General features: G+C 32.7%; 1 protein-coding gene across 1 annotated transcript in view; it reads left to right on the top strand.

The window, feature by feature from the left end:
- LOC128995547 (uncharacterized) overlaps positions 1–24,631 on the top strand; it is a 71,017-nt gene that overhangs the window by 32,198 nt on the left and 14,188 nt on the right. The window contains exons 11-12 of the mRNA XM_054420565.1: positions 2,391–2,634; positions 5,172–5,325. Of these exons, the coding sequence (XP_054276540.1) occupies positions 2,391–2,634; positions 5,172–5,325 (398 nt within the window). The remainder of the gene's footprint in view (positions 1–2,390; positions 2,635–5,171; positions 5,326–24,631) is intronic.

Genomic DNA, 24,631 nt, shown 5'->3' with positions numbered 1-24,631 from the left:
AAGTTATTGTAAATTATGTCATTTCCCCATAAAACCCCCATAAAATAACAGAAAAATCGGATTTTCCCAAAAATGGCCAGAACGATTTTGATAAAAATTTAGCATGTTATAGTCCTTCCCACAATACAAATCCCATTTGCGTTTATTTACTCTCACCACTTACATATGATAAAGGTTTTTGACAAACTTATGGGAGAAAGTATGTGTCAGAATGCTGATACCGTTTATTTTACCACTTCTTGGAGATTGTACGTAGGTGATATTCTTTGGCGTATTGCATCTGTAGACGAAACTTGGGTTAGTGAAATTATTACAATGGAAAAAAGCTAGAAATCCTAGACAATTTGATATAGGCTAAAAATAAAACTGAAATTACAATATGCTACATTTCTTGAGCAATCATTGAAATAACCGATTTGCAAACAATGGAAACATAGAAAAAGTCATAGAACACAACCAAGTAGAAGAAAAGAAATAATTTTTTTTTCGTTTATAATCGTTATTTTAGACAACCGAATGCGGCTGAGAGGGAAAAATTTGTAGAAAACACTAAAAAACAAGATCAGCTTTTTGAAAAAAGATTAGATATTTACAATAGATTTTGATTATATCTAACTGTTGTATAGATCGTGAGTATTTCCATAATCTTTGAGTCGCCTGTAATGCTTCGCAATTGCTCGAATTCGAGCAACAGGTACACTAGTTGTTACTTATTTTGACTTATTGAAGTTTCAAACACAAGGTTACTAAAGCTAAAAACGCTCGTTACACGCAGATCCTTCATATTTCGTACAATCGTTCAGCCGCTTAGTAGTGACGCGTGTAGTATTCTAGTTAGAAAGGCGTAGACATATTTACACTCAACGATTAACCTTTGATAAATATAATTTATTTTTGTTATATTAGCCAATTATATAACTTTATTAAACATACTTTACTAATTCCCCTTCATGAAGTAGTGATGTCATACATTTGACTTTCATTTCCAAGGCATTGATTTATCAATGAATTTTCCTATTAGCTGTTGCCGTAGGTCTCGGGGTAAGACTTAGACGCAGGACAGATTTTCCTTTTAGTTTTTATGTATCCAGAGGCCGAAATCAACATCCGTTCAGATTCATATGTATAAATTTACGTTAACACGATAGCTCAAGCAAACATAATCCTAGTTTGAAGAAATGTTGTACAAACTTGTAAACCTACGTTTATTCGGACACGTTCTTGAACCAGCATGACCGTGCTATGGGATTTTATGTGGGGGTTTCATGGAGGTAATAACCAATCATTTCCCATTTTCGACCCTCTAAACATAACATTCCTTAATTTCTTTCATGCCATTTTGTAAAAAAAACACAAAAAAACAATTTTGTATATTGAATGGTTGCTTCGTTTATATAATTGTGAAGAAAATACAAAAATAAAATTTAACATTAACATTTTTATGCTGTGTTTATAGAGAATAATTATATGAAATAACTGGATAACTGCTGTAGTTCGCTTGTGTATCAATTTATTTTGATCTAATTTAGCAAACATACAGTGTGGTAGAAAAGTCCCGGAACGGTTAAATATTTTAAAAAAATAATGCAGATAGAGCTAAAATACTTGGAACAAAGTTACAGGGCATAAAACTCTATTTTAACACATATTCAGTGATTCAATAACACTTCAGGGGGACGTCCCACAAGGAGTCGGAAGAAAATCTTTTAAAGGAAGCATAGGTCAATATGCACATCAAATTACATTTCTCTTTTAGTAGAATACAATGCCGCAAACCGCACTTCAAAAGGTTAATCCTGCGCAAAATGACAGATGTTCAAAGATTCATTTAATTTACATTGCTATTATACGCTTTCTCCTCAGGGGGCACAGCCCTAGGAATCGGAAGAAAATTGTTAACGTAAGAATAGGTCGATATGCACATAAAATTAAAGGTCTTTTTTTTAGATTACGATGCCGTAAATTCAAGCTCAAAAGAATGCCTGAGTAAAAAATGGCAGTTAATTTTTGCGGATTCAAGAAAAATTTGAACATCTGCCATTTTGCGCAGGATCAAACTTTTGAAGTGCGGTTTGCGGCAGTGTATTCTACTAAAAGAGACCTTTAATTTGATGTGCATATTGACCTATGCTTCCGTTTAAGATTTTCTTCCGACTCCTTGTGGGCCGTCCCCCTGAAGAATTATTGGATCACTGAATATGTGTTAAAATAGAGTTTTATGCCGTGTAACTTTGTACCAAGTATTGTAGCTCTATCTGCATTATTTTTTAAAATATTAAACCGTTCTGGGACTTTTCTACCACACTGTATTTATTTCCTACTAAGCTATCAACAAACTTTATTACCTTCCCTGAAGCAGCAAACCTAAAGATCTTGTTAACATTTTACAGTCCTGTTCGCCGTGGCCATCCCCAATCTGGAGCTGTTCATCTCTCTCATCGGCGCCTTCTGTTTGTCAACCATGGGTCTGTCGTTCCCTGCGCTCATCCAGATGTTGACCTTCTGGGACTTCTACCGAGGCTTTGGCAAACTCCTCTTCTTCCTCAAGAACTTCGTCGTCGTCCTCATAGCCATCCTTGGGTTTACGATCGGGGTGACTACCAGCGTCCACGAAATCTACCTTAAGTTCTTCGCGTAGGTGTCTCATAAAGAAGTCTAACCGTAAAATGCGATTTAAAAGTGATATTCTAAGAATTAGGATTTTTAGAAATTGTTCAAAAGTGATAGTATTTTAATTATTATTTTTGGTTCCAATCTTTGCATCTAATATGAAAAAAATATTACAATTTTGTACATTCCAAAGTAACGTCAGTTTATAAATTGTTCTTAATGTGTTTTAAAATATTTCCATATAAAATAGTTAGTCAAAAACCAAACCTTTAATTTGAAAATTTTTAGCCGTGTATGCGGTTGGTGTAAAATTAGCATCGTCAACAATATTTCCTTCATAGGCTAGTCATTTGTAGATAATTTCCTAAATTATTCCTTTATTGCAATTTTATAATATTATTGATTCAGTATGAATTTAATAAAAAATAATAATAAAGTATGTAATACAGTAATTAATAGTTAGATTTTTGTTAATTTTAATGTAAACTGTTTACAGAGAGAGTTCACTCTTCTACCAATTAGTTAATCAATTAACGAAGTCCATAAAACAATTAAACATTCGGTGATTGTTCAAAAGTATTTAAGGATTTATGTAAATATAAAATAAATGTGATAGTATGCTAGGTAAATATTTAGTTGTATTGTTAACTGTTAGCATAGTTATTTTCTATCCTGATATTTAAAATTCGTAAGAAATGCATATTGTTATTATTTAGGTTAGTAAATTATTTACAGCTTTATTAAAAGTTATATAAGATTTTTACGTTTAATTTTATTGTTTTTTACTCAATTTAATGTTAAACAATATTCCAAAATAGGTCTTCAAATTTTATTGCCCATCCTGATTGTAAAAATATTATAAATCTTTAAATTAATGTATTATCAATCGTTAAAAATTGTTGTGAATAAACAAGCAATAATGTGTGCAGCTTTTACCACTGTTGTGGAAGATGTTTATTTATGTAAATACTGTAAATATTTCTATACAAATTAATTTTTAAGAGTGCCTGTGTAGGGCTGTGATGTTTTTATGGTATTGATTATATTGAAATAAAATGTACTACGATCATTGGCCTTTTAATTATACAACTTGACAATTTAGTATTTAGTTTCTCAAAATTCAATTTAATCATTGACCTCATTTAGCATTGAAAATTATGACTTAAATCGACAAGTGGATTGTTTGGGTGTTAATTGTTACTGAAAATTATTTTTTGTACGAAAGAACTGTTTCTTAATACATTTTGGGGTATGAAAGTTTTATTGGCCTTAAATTGAAAATAAACTTTTAAAACCGCAAACAAAATAAAATGAACATAAACTGTCCACACAGATACAAATATTTAATGCGAGTTTCATTCTTAATGGAAGAAACACCAAGGTGATAAATGAGTTGTTTGACAAATTTTCTAAGAGATTTTAGAATATTGTTTAAATATTTATGTTAGTCCTGTTTTTGTTTGGAGAGTTCAGCTAGTAAAGAAATATACAACAATTTATTATAAGCTTTCAAAGGCAGAACTCACAATGGAATTAGTTAAAATATATGCTAAACAAGATATATAACCATGTGGTCGGGTACAGTTAAATTTAACTAGATGCATTTTACTTACTCTAGTGATGCTTAACCAATTAATTAATAATACTTTGACATGCAACAGTCAATGATAAAATAACAAAAAAAACTTTGAGAACAATATTTGGGTTACTTATTGGGTCAGTCTATTTGGGTTACTATATATTTTTTTATTTTAAGAGAAGGTTTAATGTAGCAGGGATTGAAATCGAAACCTCGGATATTCGTTTAGAACCATCCCGTATGTGATGGCTACCATCTCCAGTTAACTACAAAAATAATACGTCCATAACTTGTTTTCAATGAAAATTCTTACATTTATCTCTTCTTTATTACGGTAAATGAAAATACTCGTAAATATAAATTGTAGATTTGGTCATACGCCTTACTAGCCAATTCAACATGTAAATTACGTACTCGAGCGGAATGCCTTGAAAAGCATCCTATGGTAAGATATATAAACAACTCTAACGTACAAATTAATTAGTATTGTGAGACTACGGAGATGGCAATAATGATGACGTAGACGACGACAGTTTGTTTATTGCAATGAGGAAAACTGGTGTTTTTATGCATTTGACAACAACGATTTGTGACAATGGTTATGAAGATGATGATTCATCATTATGGTGTTGATGACAATGAACATTTCTGATGACGATAATAATGAAGTCAAAGATTAATGATGATGATTTGTGATGGTGATAATGCCGGTGAACATTTCTGATGACGATAATAATGACGACAAACACTACGATAATAATGATGATGATTTCATCATATGGATTTTTTTATAATAACAATGATGATGATGATACTAATGACTATTTGTAATAACAATGGCAAAACAATTACGATTTTTTATTGTTAGGTGGTGACGATGATATCAATGGTGGCAAGGATTGTTGACAACGAGGATGATGATCACAATTATTATTATTGTTGATGATTGATGATTTGTGATGATGGTGTCACACAACGGAAGGGGAGGGGCAAAGTCAGTCAGGGCATGGCCGATGCCCTATGTACCAACTCTGAGATCTATTTTTGATTCCGTCTCTCAGTCTGTGATCTTCTATTTCCCCGCCTGCCACTACTTTCTCCTCCTGAGCTCAAACGTGCGTTCTACACTCGAAAAGGTAAGAATTGTGTTTTGTTTGTTGTTTTTAAACGTTTTTACTTTGTAGAAAAAAATTTAAGAGTATAACAACAATTTCAAGGATTAAAAATTCCATCGATTGTAAACTTATAGTTGTATAGATTATTGTTATTATAACCTCAACACAATTTTCACCTGTCGGTTTCAATGGTTAAATGGACCGGGACATATTAATAAATTATGGTTGTTGTAGTATGCTTTACATTTAAGATTTCATTATAAATCTGGTTTATACTTTTCACGGATCAAATTACGACACAGGAACGTCGTAGTGTGGGCATAACCTTCTTCAGGAAATTGAATGAATGAGTGAAAATGCTTATATGTTTATTGAACTTAATATAGATGAATAAGTCAAATACATAGTCTACTTTTAAAAACATAGTAAATTACATAAATATACTATTTGAAACTAAAAAAATTACATTTCTGAATTACTTCATTCAAAATTATTTCTTGGAATCAGCAGACTTAGGCATAGGCAAGAGCTGCCTGTGCATCTGATAGGCTGATATAAAAAATATTTGGTTAATAACCCAAATCATCACGGAATTATCTGAAAATTATATAACTTAAACTGTGGAAAAAAGTATTAGTATAGGGAAATCGATAAATATACAGGTATTACATGAATTACAATAAAGCCTAAAAGACAGCAACACTTTTATAACTTGAGAAGATAAGAAGAACGCCGGGATGAAAATAAATATATAGGAATATATATTTATATATATGAAACAACCAAAAGAATATCCCGATTTTATGAAGCATTTGTATTAAGTTTGTATGGTATAATTAAACGTATTGCCACTATTGTACGATATTAGTCCTTATGTTAGGATAAATTACGTAAAAAAAAAAAAAAACTTCTCGAGATTAAGGCCTACAATTTACTATGTGTGTGTTTTTCCAAATCCCTTAACTACTAGTATGTGTGTGTTTGATACGTAATTATAAAAGTTTACAACACTAGCACATCATAATAGGTCTTCGTTACTGCATTATGTTTCAACAACAATATTTCTCTAACAAAATAAGGGCGTTCTTCGTTTGGTGGGAGACATTCGGTACCTTAAAAACACCCCAAAACGTGTCCTTAAAGCGTTTGAATTTATATTGATTGTTACAATGATTCTTATAATAGTGGGATAAGTGTAAGAAATGATTATTCGGCAATAAATTTCCCTTTTAAAATAATTATAGGAAAATTAGGTAACATTAAACAAATCATCGTGCGTTCAGTTATTTACATAGGCTATGCATTGATATATAATATTTGTCCATTTTCCTATTTCTTTTGGTGTATTTAACTAAATCATACGGAAGCATATTGAACAATTAAAAACCCATTGTTTTCCAGGGGTATTGTTATATTCATGGTGTTTCTACCAAGCATTTTATGTACGCTGACACTTACAAAAATAATTACAAATTTGTCTTCAATGGTTAAACTATACAATTTAATATAAATACATCTAATATCTAAAGTTATTATACAAATAAAATAGCAAATGTATTAGGAATATATACGTTCTTTTTTAGGCACACTTTTATAACGTTGATCAATATTTATTTTGAAGAAATGTGAGAAATTTATCAGCAAAGAATATTGAAAAGGCCACTAATACTAACTTATTAACACGACAATAAACTAAAATTAGTTTTAGCTATGAAATATTCAAACTGTGAATGAACGAAAATTACCCTTGTCGAATAGTTTTAAGTAAATATTCTACAATTTTACACACTGAGTGGACTTGTTTTGCAGATGTTGACAGAGAAAAATGTGTTGTTAAATTATTTGCAAACCAAGGGAAAGACGAAATGTATAGGATTCATTGGAGAATGACTTTACTCATTTCAAATCTTTACAGAATAGATCAAAACAAAAACAAAAATATAAAGCTTTTAAACTCAAAAAGTAACTTTCTTTGCTAATGCAAAATAAGAATTTATAATAACTATACGTTTTGTAGAATGGCCAGTTGTTGAGTAGGGTAATCAGCAATTATTTAGTTTCAATAGTGATTGCTATTGACTACTATTGACTAGTAACTACTGTGTAGGATACAGGGTGTCACAAAAGTCCGTAGCGGACTATGCTGAACCGGATTCTACATACAAAAATTAGAATAAAATTAAGAATAACATTTTCCCCTAAACAGCTTTGTTGACCAGATATCGGCCATTTTGTATTTTTAACATAAATATTTTTATCTATGATTTTTTTTCAACAGATCTTTATTAAAATGTGTATGTAGGTGAAGGTAGAATAGACCCATGTGAGAAAAAATATCTTGATCCATTACAAAATCTCAAAATGGCGGCAATTTTAATTTTGTTGATTCAAATTACTAAAGAATGGCTGATTTGATGAAAAATTGAAATTATCGCCATTTTGAAATTTTGTATTGGATCAAGATATTTTTTTCTCGTATGGGTCTACTCCACCTTAACAAAGTTTCATAAAGTTATGTTGGAAATATGCAAAGATAAAAATGTTTATGTTAAAAATACAAAATGGCTGATATCTTGTATTTGTATCTTGTATATGTGTAATTTGTATAATATAAATATATAAATATATCTGGGTAACGAAGCAATTTTGAGAAAAATGTTATTCTTGATTTTCATATGTAGAATCCGGGTCTGCATAGTCTGCTAAGGATTTTTGGGACACCCTGTATAGTTGGGATTTAAAAAATTAATCTAACGTTGTTCACTAATTATTGATATAATTCTTTGCAACACACTGTGCAGTAGCACATTTTTACTGTGTTTAAATGGGAAGAGATATATGATCGGTTTGAAGGGGAGCAGTATTCTCCAACTGTAAATTACGTAGTCAATGAGCGCTGTTCTCCTGATTTTCTTGGAGAATTTATCAATAATTTGAAAAATGGTGAGTACCTCAATGTCTTATCAATGGAATTATAACTATAAAGAAAAATATTTCTGACCATTTATGATACAACTTTTGTTTATAATGTAAATGTTTGGACACAACCACATGACCATGTTTAATTGACTTACCTTTGTACTTTGTTTATGTAATCAGTTTTAAATATACGCTGCTGACTATGAAAACTATACAGTTAAAATTTGAATAATATAAATATTTGGCCTACTGTTTTTGCAGGATCTAGGGGGCAGGACTTGACTTACATATACGATTATCATTGACTTCCCAGGTAATGTAAAAATTTGGGGCCAAGAAAATAGAAGTTTGAAAATAGAAGTTTGTTTGATGTATGGAAAAAAATAAAGATAAAAAAACAAAAACAGTTCAGGACAATCCCACCAGAGGGAACTAGTGTATTGGGTTTTGGTTAAATATTGAATGTAGTATCATTCATAGTTAACAGCTGATTGATTCACTTGACACAGAATATTGTCATTAGTTGGTAGACCATCTCAACAGATTGCACCACGTTTTTTGGCTTCAAATTATTTAATTGCATGGGAAGTCTATTCTGCTTATAGTCTACCTCTACCACATACCAACGCTGTACAAACATACAAGCTATCTTTATACCAAGCCGTACAAATTCTAAACTTTGGCCTTTGCCTCGCTTGGTTTCCGCTTGCAGTTGTACCAATAGCTGGCATGTTGTTGCTGTACCAGCTGATATCATTGTTGAGTAACTATCAAGTCCATTGCCAAATTATTAGTCAATTCAATGCCGTAAGAGAATACCAATGATAAGGGACCTCTTCCTAGTGATAGCAGGCGTTTCAAACTCCAAATGGATTGTTGTAGTTTACATTAACTTTAATTGGGTACAAATAGCCTAGTTTATTTTCTAGAAAGAAATATTACACCATTGTTAGAAATTTTTTTATAAATTAATTTTCCAATATATTTCTATTAATCATTGAGAAATATAAATAGGAAAAACTTTGTAAGTAGTATGGCCAAATTGAAAATAAGTTCAAAATATCTGCATTATCAGGTACATTGTAGGATATCTATTGTACTTTGTTTTATCGAAATAATAATGCATAGTAACAAAATTACACATAATTTCTGATAGTATCTATGAATAACGATGGTTGGTCAATTATACATCATGTTTCCATGTACATTTAACAGATTACTGTATTGTAGTTTTGTATTATAGTTTGTTCAAATAATGGTGCAATATGACGAAAAATATAATCACACGGGCAAAAAGTGTCTTTTCAACCCTCGCTTATTTTCCGACCTCGGCTTCGCCTCGATAGTACAACTTATTCTTGGGTCGAAAAGAGTCACTTTAGACCTTAGTGATGTGCTTCTCTACAATATTTAGTAACAAAGGTAACAAGTTAGATCTCTACAAGGTTGAATTTCTGTTGCTTGGCGTTGAGCCCGAACGGCTGACTCTACTTAACCTGTCGTCTTGTCTAACAATAGACAACAATCCCTCTGACACCTCTCATATGGGAGTTTAGAAACTATTTACTATTTTCCAACACTAAAATATACAGTGTGTTATAAAAGTCCCGGAACGGCTTAATTTTTTTGTAACCAACATAGATACGGTGGTCGGTGGTACAGTTTTGTATCTAGATATTTATCATAAAACCTACCTTTTTAAGCAATTATCATTTTTATATCCCATAAGGGGGGCGGCCAACAAGGAGTCAGACCAATACTTAAATAGCAGCATAGGTCGATTTTAGAATCAAATTAAATGTCTTAGTTACCAACATATTACCAAAAACCCGATCTCAAACGGACAACCAAGTCAAATATTACAGCTGTTCAAAGATTCATCGAATTTGCAATGCTATAATGACTACTCCTCAGGGAGCGCCCTCTAGAATTCGGAAGAAAATCATAAACTTATGCATACGTCGATATGAATATCAATTTTTTGTTCTTTATTAGAAGAGTACACTGCCAAAAATTTTCTCCCAAAAGAACGACTGAGTAAAAAAAGGGCAGCCATTCAAAGATTCAAAATTGCAGATTTAAGAAATATTCAAACTGATGCCATTTTCGACTCGATTGTCCATTTGAGTTCGGGTTTGTGGCAATGTGTATTAAGCATTGTTCTACCTTTAATGTGATACCAAACTCGACCTATGCTGCTATTTAAACATGTTGTCTGACTCCTCATGGGCTCCCTTAAAGGATAACAAAAGAGTACACATTTATGGTCATTATTGATATACCAAATCTCCTTACTTGATCTTTATTATAAAAGAATATATTACTCCGTTCCGGGACTTTTCAATCACACTGTATATTTAGCTTTGTTGTATCATAGACCAAGGGAGTATGTTTAATATTAATACAGGGTGGCTGAAAAGCAACTTGTACCCCTTAACCTATTAACCATTTGAGATATTTAAAATCGATTTGCAACAACCTTCTTAGATTTGAGGGACTAAATAATGACAGTAAAATTTTTTAATTTTATCCTTAGATGAAGTTATTTGAGGTTAGCTCAACATTTTCAAGAGGAAGTATGGTCGATTTGGTATAATTTTCTTAATTTACTACCTTAATAAATAAATATTAATAAATAAATAGTAGAATCCATCAAATAAACAGTCCCACTAGTACATTGTACACTCATATAAAAGTAATAATTCAAGACATACTAGTATGGTAGCCATATGCAATGCTCTACTTATTGCATTGGCAAAACTATCCGAGTTAAGAATTGTGTATGATCCTGCCAAATAATTGGTCTACGTTTGCCAAGAAATGGAAATATTGAAAAATGAGCCCATATTAGGCGTTATGCATTTGAACATGTCTCGATCTTGAAAAAATTGTATATGTTGTAATTATTGTCTCTGAGCGGGAAAAAATTTAAATTTACATTTTAAGTTTATTAACGTGTTTCAGTATCACTCTAAGGTAATACAGGGTAATTTAAAATATCCCCGCCGCAGCAAACCTGCCGACTAAGTGAATTTCCAATTGCCTGAATTGATTTTCAACTAAATCTATTTAAATAATATTAGGGTTAGGAAGTACCTAGGTTTGCTGCTACAGTACAAGGAAACTAATACAGTGTGTTTTTTAGTAAAATATCAATAGCTTAGTAAAAAATAAATGAATTTGCCAATTTTGATCAAAATATATCCATAAACAAGCAAACTACAACATTTTAAAATATTCTCCATAATAAATTGGAAAATTTTGTGTTTTGAGGGTCAAATTGAGAAAACCCAATTTTTACCCCATAAAACCCCGTTCCCATGGTCCGATCATGCTGGTTCCCGAACTTATTCAAGTTTATCCCACCCTCTTTATACCAAATTTCATCAAAATTGGACAAGAATTACACAAGTTCTCGCGTTCATATATAAAAATTTGAACAAATCGTGTTTTGTCCTCTGGAGACATCAAAATGAAAAAGTAAATTGGTCCCGGGGCTTAAGTCTTACCATGAGACCTACGGCAATAGTTACTTCCCTATATAATAAGGAAATTCGCTAAATACACTTCAAGCTTTTCAGAGGGATATTGACTTGATAAAAATTGTTTAAAACTCTTAATGATTGTGAAAAACAAAAGGGTTCAATCCCTATTTGACCCTATTTAAGAAAACCTATTTGATATTTAAGAAACCTATTTGACCCTTCAAATGGGTTTCTTTGATTAAACACACATTTAAAAATTGTGATATTTTTAATTACCAGTACATAAATCCAGTATTTATAGAGTCGTGTAATACCTTACTGCTTGATCAAATAATATGTTATGAAGTAAATTACCCCTTCATTTCATTTTAAGATCTTTAAATGTTTTTGAATAAATAAACAAGACATTTTGTTAGTATTTTCGCATCCCGGTTGCACAAACAACATTAAATTTAATCTATAAGTGAACTAGGCCAAGTTCATGTCTGGTATCAGTGAGTTACACTTCAGACTTGTGGATAGGCCACGGCCAGGGGGAGGATATCGACCAGAAGTTCAAGGTTTCGACGATCTGTCCGAAACTTATTTGGTGTCTGAATGTATTTTTCTTGGGTTTGTAGTCTTCGATAATCAAGAAAATTTAAATAGCTAAATGACTACTACGAGTATAATATCATTTGACGTAATACTGCTTTATTTTGGCGAGTCATTTTTCAAACCAAAAATAGCACGATTTAGTCCCTAAAATGGAAATTATAGAGGATAATTAAAGCTAAACCACTTTCCCTTCTTCACAATGATAAATCCAAGACCGTAGGTTACTAACGTATCTTATTCCTAAAATCTTATAAAAAAAATAAAAAACAACATTCTTTTAGGTAGGCTAAAGCTGAAAAGGCAGTTAGGCTGCACTTTTGTCACCAATCTTATAAATAAAATTTAGCTTCCATCAACTAGCTTTCCACACTCATCCCTATACTATGTATGGTGGAACCTGTCTCCTGACCCTTCCTGGCCAAGCGTTTAGACTGGGTCTGGGGACAGGTTCCATAATACAGACTATAGTCCTTACAGGAACAGAATAATTGAAGATCCCTGGATAGTCTTCCACGGTCCTGTGTAGGCTATTGGTCTTCGGCGACGTCCGCATCTCGACTAAACCCTATTCTTAACCGACGTTTCAGCCTTGATGTGTAGCGCCATCCTCAGGGCGATTTGACTCCCAACATATGATAAACCATGTGATAATTTTTTTCAAGATTCTAGCCCGGAATTGTTTTCCTTATAACTTAAGGCTAGGTGTAGAGGGGGGCGTGGCATCATCACATAGATAAAATATATTGGTGATTGGCAGGAGTTGAGCCTATTACCTCGGGGACAAAAGTCCCACTCCACCCCGAGACCAGCATCATGTAATGGAACACCGGCGAAGAATAGGGTTTCGTCACCCGAGAAGCTCAAATCTAAAATTCAACATGTGAAACAATTTTCAACCTAAAAACACTTTAATTGTCACAACTTCCTGGTCGCATTCCAAGCTACAGTACAGTGAACCGAGTACCCTCATTGGTCAATCTGCTCAAGGTCGAATATATCAGCCTCGTGGTATTGATCAGCAATATCAGTTCTGATATTGTGATAGTGCGTCATGCTGTAACTCATCGGTTAACTAGCATAACTGACCAATGCATGAATATATTACTATATTGATATGTAGCCCTCTTTACTGAAATAGATACCATTCGATATTTTTTATCTGATACTCTATTCAGAGTTTTAGCACATATTTTGTTGCAGGTTAAACGGTATCAGCAATCTGACTCATAATTTCTCCCAATAGCTTGTCAACAACCCTTATAATGGATAGGTGTGGGTGTTGCAATAACTTTTGAACGGTAATTTTTACCATAATAAGGGCTGTACTGATTTTTTATACTGTTAAAAAGACCGTCACGTACACATAAGTTTTGATCGAGTGGTTTAAAAATAGTGATTTTCCCGTTATTTTATGGGTTTTATACAAACCCTCATAAAAACCAAAATTAAATAAAAATAGCTTGGATATAGCAAGGGTTACTATCCAAATGAAAAATTTTATCAACATTAACATATACCTTTTTGGGTTCAGGGAGCCCAAAACTTGAACTCGAAGTTTCTACAAACACAATATTTTCTCCATCTACTACTTATAGGGGAAGAAAATAAAAATGACCTCCCCTATAAAATGAGGGCATGTAGATACGTCCTCAATTAACCTACCTTCCATTTAATACTTAGAACGACCGTAATTATACGTATCTAATTCTATTTTTGATATTTGTTTACCTTAGTAAAATAGTATAATGTCTTTCAGATCAACAAATTCCCAAGAGCAATATATAAAATGAACAACAAATTAAATAGCATAAAATTTGTTTTGTATTTTTCAATATTTTTTGTAACATCGCCGTATAAAGTGCCAAGTAAAATACCATTGCATTAGACAACAATGTAAAAGTTTATATTTCAGTAGAAAATCTAGATTATCCACATAAAAAGATATTTCGCAACAGTAGCCTAGTAGAAACATTAAGCTACGTGTTTGTAGTAATAATGCATAACAGTCCAAAATGTCCAACAGTATTCCACTTGGATTCTCGATTTCGTCCTGAATATTGAATAATACTAGGTATTAAATGCAATTTTTATGGTTTGAATAGTTAAAAATTAACATATGTTGGACAAATTGGCTTAATTTGAAAAACAACTTGAACACAACTCCTAGGTGATAAAAGTATGACTGAATCTAGGGGTTAGGTGAGTTGCTAGACTACTCAGGGAGGGACTAAAACTTTAGTGAGAGTAACAGGATTCATGATAAAAACAAATATGTGATTGTTTCAGACTGTATTCCCTAAAAAGGTTAATGGTGTCTGTATTTGAAATTCTGGAAATTCAGGTGCGTCCGTATAATATATTCTGAAGATATTTTCAATATAAAGCCCCGGTTTAGAAACGAATTGTGTTTTCCTTCGACTATGTACACTTTTGACAAAGTTATTTCTGTTAATGAAACCACAAATGTTCTTATATAGTATCCTTGCAACATGCCATCCATTATGACAGTGTCTGGCTTCCCTCCAAAATGTATTTAGGCGGGACTCTTTCATGACAGCGTAGCAGTCCATATGTTAAGAGATGGTATCTCCAAAAGAACAGGATCCTTCTGTTCTGTTGTGGGTCTAAAAATAAGTCTGGTTGTGATATGAGTGAAGAACGAAACCGTCACAAAACAAAAATAACTATTTTGTAATATGAGTAGAAAAAACAACACTATAACAAAGACTAATACTAATAGTAGTAATACTAATAGTATAGTATCACTAAATCTAAATTATTCATTTGTGAATGAAGAATGAACTTCATTCAAATAAAAAGTATCATATCATGTGAGCGAAAACCCAAAACCATTTAAATTCGAATGCAAAATTACCATTTGCATCAATGGTATTAAATATATAGAACTATCAAAAATGCCAAAGTTTTCAAAATCGTATTTTTATGTTACTAGAATAAGGACCAAAGGTATTTGTTAATGTTTATGATCCATACCGTTTATGTTCTAAACATTCAGCGTTTGCTAAAATGTTGCTAAAAAGGTTATTGTGTTGAAAATTACTTAAACATAAAAATACCATCAACATAATGATACTAGCGATAATGATGGTGACATTGAATATTAATTTAATTGGATTTTTTCTGAAAGAATTAGGATATACAATTGCAAAATCATTACGACCATGCTTGGGAAGGCTCCAAAATAATCCAAAGATTTATATTTTGATTTAAGTTAGTTTTAGTAGCTGTTGAGGTAAGTAATCATAAATTTCTAACCTCAAGAATGCATCAACAACTGGGTGGTATTCCAAGTTTCAGCAGTGGTATTTTAATCAGAGTTGACAGAGTTTATTAAACTTAACACGAGTTCCCAACAGAAATAGCTCCCGGAAATAAGCTAAAACCACAACTCTGCTTATACTACAAATGGTATTAGTTTGAAAATTATATTTTGAGGAGATTTGAAAAACAAATTTATTGTTCAATTTGAGGTAAAATATTGATGGGACTGTTAATTTGGCAACATCTTCATGGTCCTTTAAGGTTTTAGGATTTCTTCCTATTTGATAACCTACAGAGGTAATGGTTTATCTTTGCAAAATTTTTTAACGTAATATTTTTCTGGCCTTTAAACATTTTCTATTCTTCACAAGCCTCTTGTGCATAAACACAGTTTAGTTAACCACACAGTAGGCCTAGTAAACATTGGAACCCCAATGGGAAGGCCCTCGATAACAAGTGGTCCTTGATAACAAGTGTCAACCCTAACATTTGATTTATTGACCTTGATTTCTTTTGACCCTTAATTGCATGTTATTGCAACCTCGATAAGAAGTATTGATAACAAGTCTTATTTGATCCATCCTATTTGACTTGTTATCGAGGTTCCACTCTACAATCTCAGACTATCATAATTACTAAGTAATTTAAATTAAAAACTAATTTCACCACATATGATTTCCCAAAATATAACCATATATATACATATGATAGTCCCAAAACCCTTGTAAGAGTAGTTGGCAATAAGTAAACATTCGTAAAAAGTAAATGAGAGTAATATCGTTGGATATTCTGTTTATGAAACGTTTCTACGATAGACGTATTATATGTTATAACGAAATTGATATATTCTTCTATCACTGTATGAATTGTAAAATATTTAAACATTCAATTTAATACTATGTACATTATACAGTTTAAAACTTGAAAGTAAACATTACTGATACAGGGAAGATGATTCTCTACAACGTAGCAAGTTTTATCTTTATTTGCTAAAGTTCATCATTTTTCACAAAGCTGTTGACTTGTCAGATATAAAAATAACCCACGATGGTTCCTTATTACAGTAATGACAAAGGTTACGTTACGAAAAGACTTTGGTCAGCAAAATTAATTTTTAATTGGGCTTAAATAATACTATGACGTTACAAAATTAACGACATGCGTGTTTTTTCCTAGAGAAGAGATATTTACGTAATTTAGCAATAAATGCGTTTATTGTTTTTTTCATTTGTGTCATCCTGAAATATGTTCTTATAAATCCGAGAAATTTTCGTTTAAACACTTGAGTATTAACTAGGTAATACCAATTTCTTGTCCAAATTAGTTTCCATTTGTCTACAATCAACTTGTGTTATCTTGTTATTCTTGAATGACACCAGAAATAGAATTTTTTCTTAATGCACAGCTGTACAACAATGATGTATACTTGTTTCCAAACGCGACCTCCCCCAGAGTCAAGCCAAAAACAATAAATCAATGAACCTTTGACATTTGTCGAGAGCTCTGAAATAGATCGCATGGCAGTTCGTTTCGACTTGTTTCCATCAAGGAAAACCGTTATCAAAATATGTGTACTCAAATAAATAATTTGTAAGCTACATAACGAAATAAACGTTTGATTAAACTTATAATTTTCGTTCAGATAAAAAGTATAGGTGAAATTAACAACAATTTCAAAATACAATTATAAATACTTGACCAACAACAACAAACAAATAAACAACAACACAATTCAATTCAATTCAATTCAATTCAATTCAATTCAATTTTGTCATGAGAGCCGAAACCCCCTGACTGCATACCCGGTACCTATCCTTGAGGACATACGCGGGCCCCATGGTGTAGGCCGAAGCTTACGCACCGACCTTTGGCAAATCATGGGCGGAAGGTCATCAGGCTCGCCGGCTGCCGAAGCAGACCCTTCGGAAAGAGGGTTGCCCCTCAATCCTAACCAGGGATAAATAATTGAATTGAATTGAAACAACAACACAACAACAACAATAACAACAACAACAACAACAACAACAACAACAACAAATAAACAACAACAAACAATAAACAACAATAAATATTACAGTAGCCAAACATTTATAAATTGAAAAAGTCATATTTATGTCAAGGAGTAAACATTTTTTAAGACTCCTCTTCTTATTTATTTGGGACATTTAAAATATAAATACTGTTTGCTAATTAATCAATTTGTACAAAATGGCACATTTTTTTATTATTATTAAATTTAATTTTTAATTGAATCATAATCACTATATTTATTAACTGTCATTACACAAAATCACAATTATTCTAACCACGTTGAAAGGGATAAGACGTTTAAGTCCCCAGTTTTCCACCCATTTGAGTCATATTATAATTTGTTTTTATTATTATACATTTGTGTATAATTAAACAATTCAAAATGCATGTAGTATGTCTTTGTTTCATCTAGCTGCTATGTTAAGTAACAATAAAATATCAATTGGCTGTGGGTAGCTGAGTGATTATACTGGTTATAGATTTCACCCAACAATCAAAAGGTTGCCAGATCAATCCTGAGAAAAGTCAGTAGCTTTTTGAGGCCCAAAACTGGATCCAGCTGTTCTTAATTATTGGGCTTTAAATAAACGATCCTGGCTGATGAAACAGCTGATCTTAGTCACTGATCTTATTCAGTAACTACACAAATCATCTTTCACCAATCTACATTAATTCTTTTTCTACACTCATAATATTTTGGATTAAAAATAAGCACCTAGGTGGCAACTATATTTCATTTGAAGTAGCTTAGTCCCCAAAATACAAAAACAAAGTTTCTGAAATTTAACACCTTAAACAAGATACCTCCAAGTGATAAAATTGTAAATAAGCACAAACAAATATTTACTGAGCTTTTTTCGCTGATTGATATCACTAAAATCCTAATTTAAATCAACACCAAGCATTCAAGTCTTACCCATATGGTTTACCAGATGTTAATTATCGGTCGATGAATCTGTGCACAGCTGATTGTTGTTGATTGTTGTGAACAGCTGATTCGCTCAATTGAGCAGTGCGTGATGAAGCTCAGTAGCTCATTGAGCTCACTTGTGTTGTGAGCTCGTCGTGCTTGCTCAACAGGCTACGCACATAACGAGGTAAATTTAATTAAATGGATTTATTTGATTAAAAACGTCTAATCTTTAGATGGATTGAGTTTTCAAAATGAATACATTCATTGTTTACTGAAGTATTTACTCAAATTATACATATCGTTTTGACGAATTGTAACAGTTTTGATGATTTTGTATAGTCAATTAATGCATAATACGTTGAATTATGGACGTTTAAATAAAAACAATTGACTGTAATAATAAAGGTAAACATGTAACATATGTTTACCTTTAACGCCAGAATTTATTCAGCTGTTTATGATGAGTAGGATCAATAAAATAATCGTATCAAATTACACTATAAATAATTTTATTTTACAACTAGAGCTCACCCTGTGGTCGAAAACTCTATCAAAATTATGTATTGTTCAAACGTCTCTATTTTCACCCCACGCTGTAAATAAAACATGTGATTGGAATTTGTTCCATTTGTTTTTTGTTTTCTGTTTATATTTTGTTGTCATTTCGTCACCAGTATGCCAACCCATAAGGCCCATTTTGTTTATTTTTTATTTTAAATTCATTTTCTGTGCTTATTTTTGATTCTATTTTAATTTATAACGGGATTCTGCCCATCTACAGGAAAATATCTTTCTAACGGTATGTAGATTTTCCCTGCGATGTACACGAGCTGAGAAAAAAGGTTTAAAAGAAACATGCTTGCCTATTAATATATAGATAATCTTTGAACGATACAACTGGACATTCCATCCCCATGTTAACGTTTTCACCAGTTTAATATAAAAAGATGTTGATGACGTGAGCCAATGTTTGAAAAGTTAGTCCATATACTACCATGTGCTACATGAGTCCTACACGAGTAATCAACAAGACTTGACAATTCAACGGAGATCTTTCAACCACTCTTAAATTATAATCATGATTGTTAAATTCAAATCAGTAACTCCGGTGTTTTCCGTTACATTTTTCCACCAAACGAATCTATCAACTTGCTTAACTCATTTGAATAACAGAATGTATAATGATTGTTATGATTGTATGTGTGCACACTAGTTTTAGAGGTATTTATGTCCATAGTTGTGTACGACATTTAGATACATTTTAGCGTGTTTATAGTTAGTTTTTTCACTAAGAGTACAATGGCAGTACCTACATAGATTTTTATTTAAATGATAATAATCGTAATGAAATAGAAAGGAATTAAACCAGGCAACCGGTGTAGCAAACTTTTAATATAATATCTTGTTACTAAGGAATCAAATCTTGGTATCGGTGTTCATATAATAGGCTAGTTCATGATAGGTGCTTGCTGCTTGAAATCAATTATGTAGGCATATTTTGAAAGTTTTACCCTAAAATTTAGAAGACCTATAAAAACCTATCCTCATTGAAAAATGAACTGGCAATACTTATTTACTGAAAATGAAAATGAATTACTACTCAAAGATAATGTAGGCGTAATGAGGGCGTCTTTTACAATTTAAATGCAGATACAGATATTCCATCAATATTTACCTGAAATTTTTCACGAGTTCAACTTCAAGTTAAATTTGATCTTTTAGTATATAGTGTCCTATACTAACGACACCAGCTTTTCAAAGCAGTGTAGACTCCCATAAAAGGCGCTTCAGCAAAAAACCTCGTCAGATGAGAAGAGCAGGCTTTACATGTGTTGGTCTGTTTTTCTAATCTTAACATCTGCTGACATCTCTATCTGTTTTAAGCAAGACAGTATGGGTCAACACGACCTAGTGGTTCGCGACCGATGTTTTTTCCATCCTGTGGCACAACGTCACAAAGTCAAATATTTTGAGTATATAAATTGGAAGATATTTATAGAGATTTTGGACGTTGATTTATCCATTCCAAACACTCTAGCGTTGCTTTATACAAATTAACTTCACCACGTGGCTATCTATTATCGATTTGAGTAGCCTTATAAATCATTGTAACTTATTCCCTTCATCCTCTTGGTTAAAGGGTGTTCAATAAAATGTCCCTAGAGATTTTGTACCTACTTTTACATCCTGGAAGCTGAGCTCCCAGCGTTTTGCATAAGACTTAAAAGCAAGTCCTTAGAGGATCGTGGCCTTACCTGGTAGCTTTGTAAGTAATTTGTAATTAATGGGATTCGAACCCGTTACCTCAGGGACCGAAGGTCCTCACTCTAGCAAGACCAGATCACTCCCTAGCCCCTAATGGACGGATGTTGTTACAATCTATTTATAGCCCAGACCACACGTGACTAGTCACGTGACCCACGTTTAGCCAATGAATGGACACTTAAGACAGAGGGGTGAGAAGGGGGGAATGTCCTTGTGGTCCAGATTAGCAGGACAGACGCGACAGGATGCTGGGAATCAGTGATAACTGGGGTCAAGGACGACGCTATCAGCAGGACGAAGATAACCTGCAAAAGCGTGGGACTCATGTCCTAATGGGCGAGGGTATGAATCCTACCAAACACAAATCAACTTAACTTTGCCTATAGATAGAACTAGACAGTCCAACCCATGCCCTTCTGGTCCGTTTTAGAACAAATTATACGTAGAATTGTGCCCCCGACAGAGTACGCTGGTGCAAATGATTGATTTCCTTTGAATATGTCAACTAAAGCAAAGGGTACTTAGGTATTATACGGAGGCCACTTATTTTACAGCGCGCTGCGGTGGTTATGTTAGGTTGGGTTATCATAAATATGTTTGTAGGACTTTCCTCGTTTCGTTATGAATCGAACGATACCAGATGAGTCATACTTTCTATTTATGATAACCCAACCTAACATAACCGCCGCAGCGCGCTGTAAAACGCTATTTTTCACCACACCATACCCTATTACCACTATTCACCACAATAATAATGCACACTAACAGTCAACACAACTACAACTTAAAGGTTATGTGAAAAAAATGAGGAATCAGACAAAATAATAATAAATAGTTGCTAGGCAGCGATGACAATCAAATCAGTCTATTGCAATTATCTGGATACTGATTGTGTAAATATGCATAATGTTTCAAGAAAGTAAGCGGCTGATTTTCGGTCCTAGAGGTGTAAAAATGTGCTCGGTCCCCAAATAACGATGACAGCTGGCATAAACAGTAATACGCAGCTTCAGCTTTCGCGGCCTCCAGTGTAAAACGGCTAAAACATCGTAGTGTTCTGAAAACTATGTTACAAAACTGAAATAGTTTTTATTTAACAATAACCTCTCAAAACGACTTCTAACCTGTTTTCAATTTAATAAGCTAATGGAAACAAGCAGCTGTTTAGTAAGTTATTAAATCGTTTCGTTTATTACGATTGTGTTTGACTACATTATACTATCGAAAAGTCGAACTATTTACACTAAGGCAACAATTGACTACAGTCGAAACATAAAATTTTTTCACAATCGAGGTATGAAACTGCCTTGACAATAGTTGATTTTTACTCCATAGGGACTAAAAATGCTTTTTACTCCCTAGAGACTACAAATGCCTTTTACTCCCTAGAAAGTCTTCAGACCCGCATATTTATTTTGACCCTTACATTTTGTTGCTGGGCCGTAACACTTATTTGCCAGCCTATAGCTCACAATGACATTGAGTATTTCCACCAGTTATACTAGGTAACACCATTTCTGTGTTCAACAGAAATTACGAATCTTAATCAGCCTACATATTAGCCCGTTAGGGCTTCAAAAATTGACAAGATCATGTTTCATCACAATCTCATCTTGATTATTTTTTCTATAGGGTGACGCGGACTGTAATGAGTGTAATGTAAACAAGACTTTAGTATTAGCTGCGGGGCAAAATTAATTGCGGGAACTATGAGGAAATGAATACAAATATACCGATTTCACGGACTCGTTTATAATTAAATGTTATAAAATTAGCACAAATAATGTGTAACGTATCTTAAAAAGTAGTAAGCTGAAATATTTCAAATGACAAAATAGTTTTAATCAATAGTTATGATAAGACTAAAGCAATATTGATGGAAAACTACTGCAGTGCTATCTGTTGGTTTTGACAAAATCACGATCTGCATTACCGACGCCGCATTATAAATAGTAGTAGCCTATATCATAGATTAAACATACTCCCTCTATATTTCATCACTAAAGCCTAAAGCACTAAATGACACAAGCCTTCTTTGGGTACCTATGCCTAAAGTGACTTTTTTCGACCCGAGCACAAGTTTTACGTTTTGGCGAAAACCAATGTCGGAAAGTGAGAGAGGGTTGAAAAGACACTTTTAATCCGTGTGATGAACTATATTGTTTGTCATATTTCACCATTATTTGAACAATAGTATATTTCGTACCAAGGGCCAAAACCTTTTCGGTCCGTGGTACGAACGCGATTTTTCACCACACTATACCCTATTACTACTATTCACCAGAATAATAATGCACACTGATATAGGCATAACTACAACTGTGAAGAATAGTTTTGAGGAATCAGCAAAAATAATTATAGTTGCTAGGCAGCGGTGAATGAAACAATTTCATTGCAATGCTATGGATACTGATTGTGTATTTAATATGCATTTATGTTTTAAGAAAGTAAGCGGGCAGCTGATTTTGCGGCCCTAGGGATGTAAAAACCTGCTCGGTCCCCAAATGATGATGACAGCTGGCATGACAAGCAAAACGTAACTTTCAGCCACTAATTAACGTATGTAAAACAACTAAAAACATCATAGTGTGATGAAAACTTATTTTCATCACTCTGTATTCGAAAATAGCCCATTTCCAAACAGCTGAGATCTTCGAAAATCTTAAATTTCCATACACCAAAAACAAATCGTGATCAGCTGACTTTTCCTGACATAAAAATTACTTTCGCTTCACAAACAATACTTTGCCTGACATCAAAAAGTTACTATCAGCCGAGTTTTACTCTAAAATTAATTGTACAGCCGTATTTTGTTTAGATTTGAAAAATGAACAGATTACGAAATATAAGATAATTTTTAAGTTTGACGAAGTAGTTTTTTTATCGTGATAACAGTGTTTGAAAAAACTAATTATTTATATGCCTTATATTAACTGTAGGAAAATGTAATGGGTAACGCGAGTGCAAACTGCCTTTGGTGCACTTGAGAAACTTTCCACACCCGCCAACGGCTCGTGCGTAGACATTTTTCTCTCATGTGCAGCAAAGTGCCACTTCGCCCACTAGTTACACAACTAGCAATATTCTTTATGTTAAATCCATCACATTTACAAAAGTAAAGGTTGGCTCAGCAATAACACACTTTTTCTCGTTTCATTAAAATTACTCTTCTTAATTAAAAATCCACCACAGCTGGTCCAGAGGATATACTTCAGTATCGAAAAGTATTTGTTTCCTATGAGATAACACCACGACTAAGTAATTCCAAGTCGCTGTAGGTTCGTTTACAAAGGATGGTAAATAATGGGATTTTCTCCGTATTTAAGTAGTTAATTTACCAAATTGTATTAGTTATTACCAGAGCAAGTATATTCTCTCTTTTCTTATGGAACACGATAGAATATTTAGGTAATCGTTTGAATATGCAACTAACTTATAAAAACATAATCATACAAGTATAAGTATACACAACGGTAGATATTTCAAAACATAGTATTTTTATTGAATAGGCCTACATATTTTGAAGAAATTCAACATGTTAAAAAAAGAAGAGTAAAGCGAATTCCAAAGAAATTTAAATTGGGAACCAATTCAACTATTTTTATCGAAAAGCCTCTGTGTTTAGTTAACTACAGGCCAATCAATAATATAATTTACTCCTATAAATATTTACTTTTTAATTTTTTCCACACTCAAACGATGTTTAAAAATAACGTTTTTTTACTTTAGGCCTACCTTGACAGGTATAAATTATTTTTACATTTTTGTGCAATATTTAACATTTACAGCAACAACTCAAACCTTTCTTTCAATTTACCCAATTCAACGTGTTGAT

Source organism: Macrosteles quadrilineatus, unplaced genomic scaffold (genome assembly GCF_028750875.1).
Source record: "Macrosteles quadrilineatus isolate MER2022 unplaced genomic scaffold, UCM_ALF_1.0 Scaffold_5__1_contigs__length_97177068, whole genome shotgun sequence".
In the NCBI taxonomy this organism is placed as follows: domain Eukaryota; kingdom Metazoa; phylum Arthropoda; class Insecta; order Hemiptera; family Cicadellidae; genus Macrosteles; species Macrosteles quadrilineatus.
Note: the sequence above shows the minus strand (reverse complement) of the source record. Positions and strands in the feature narration are given on the sequence as shown.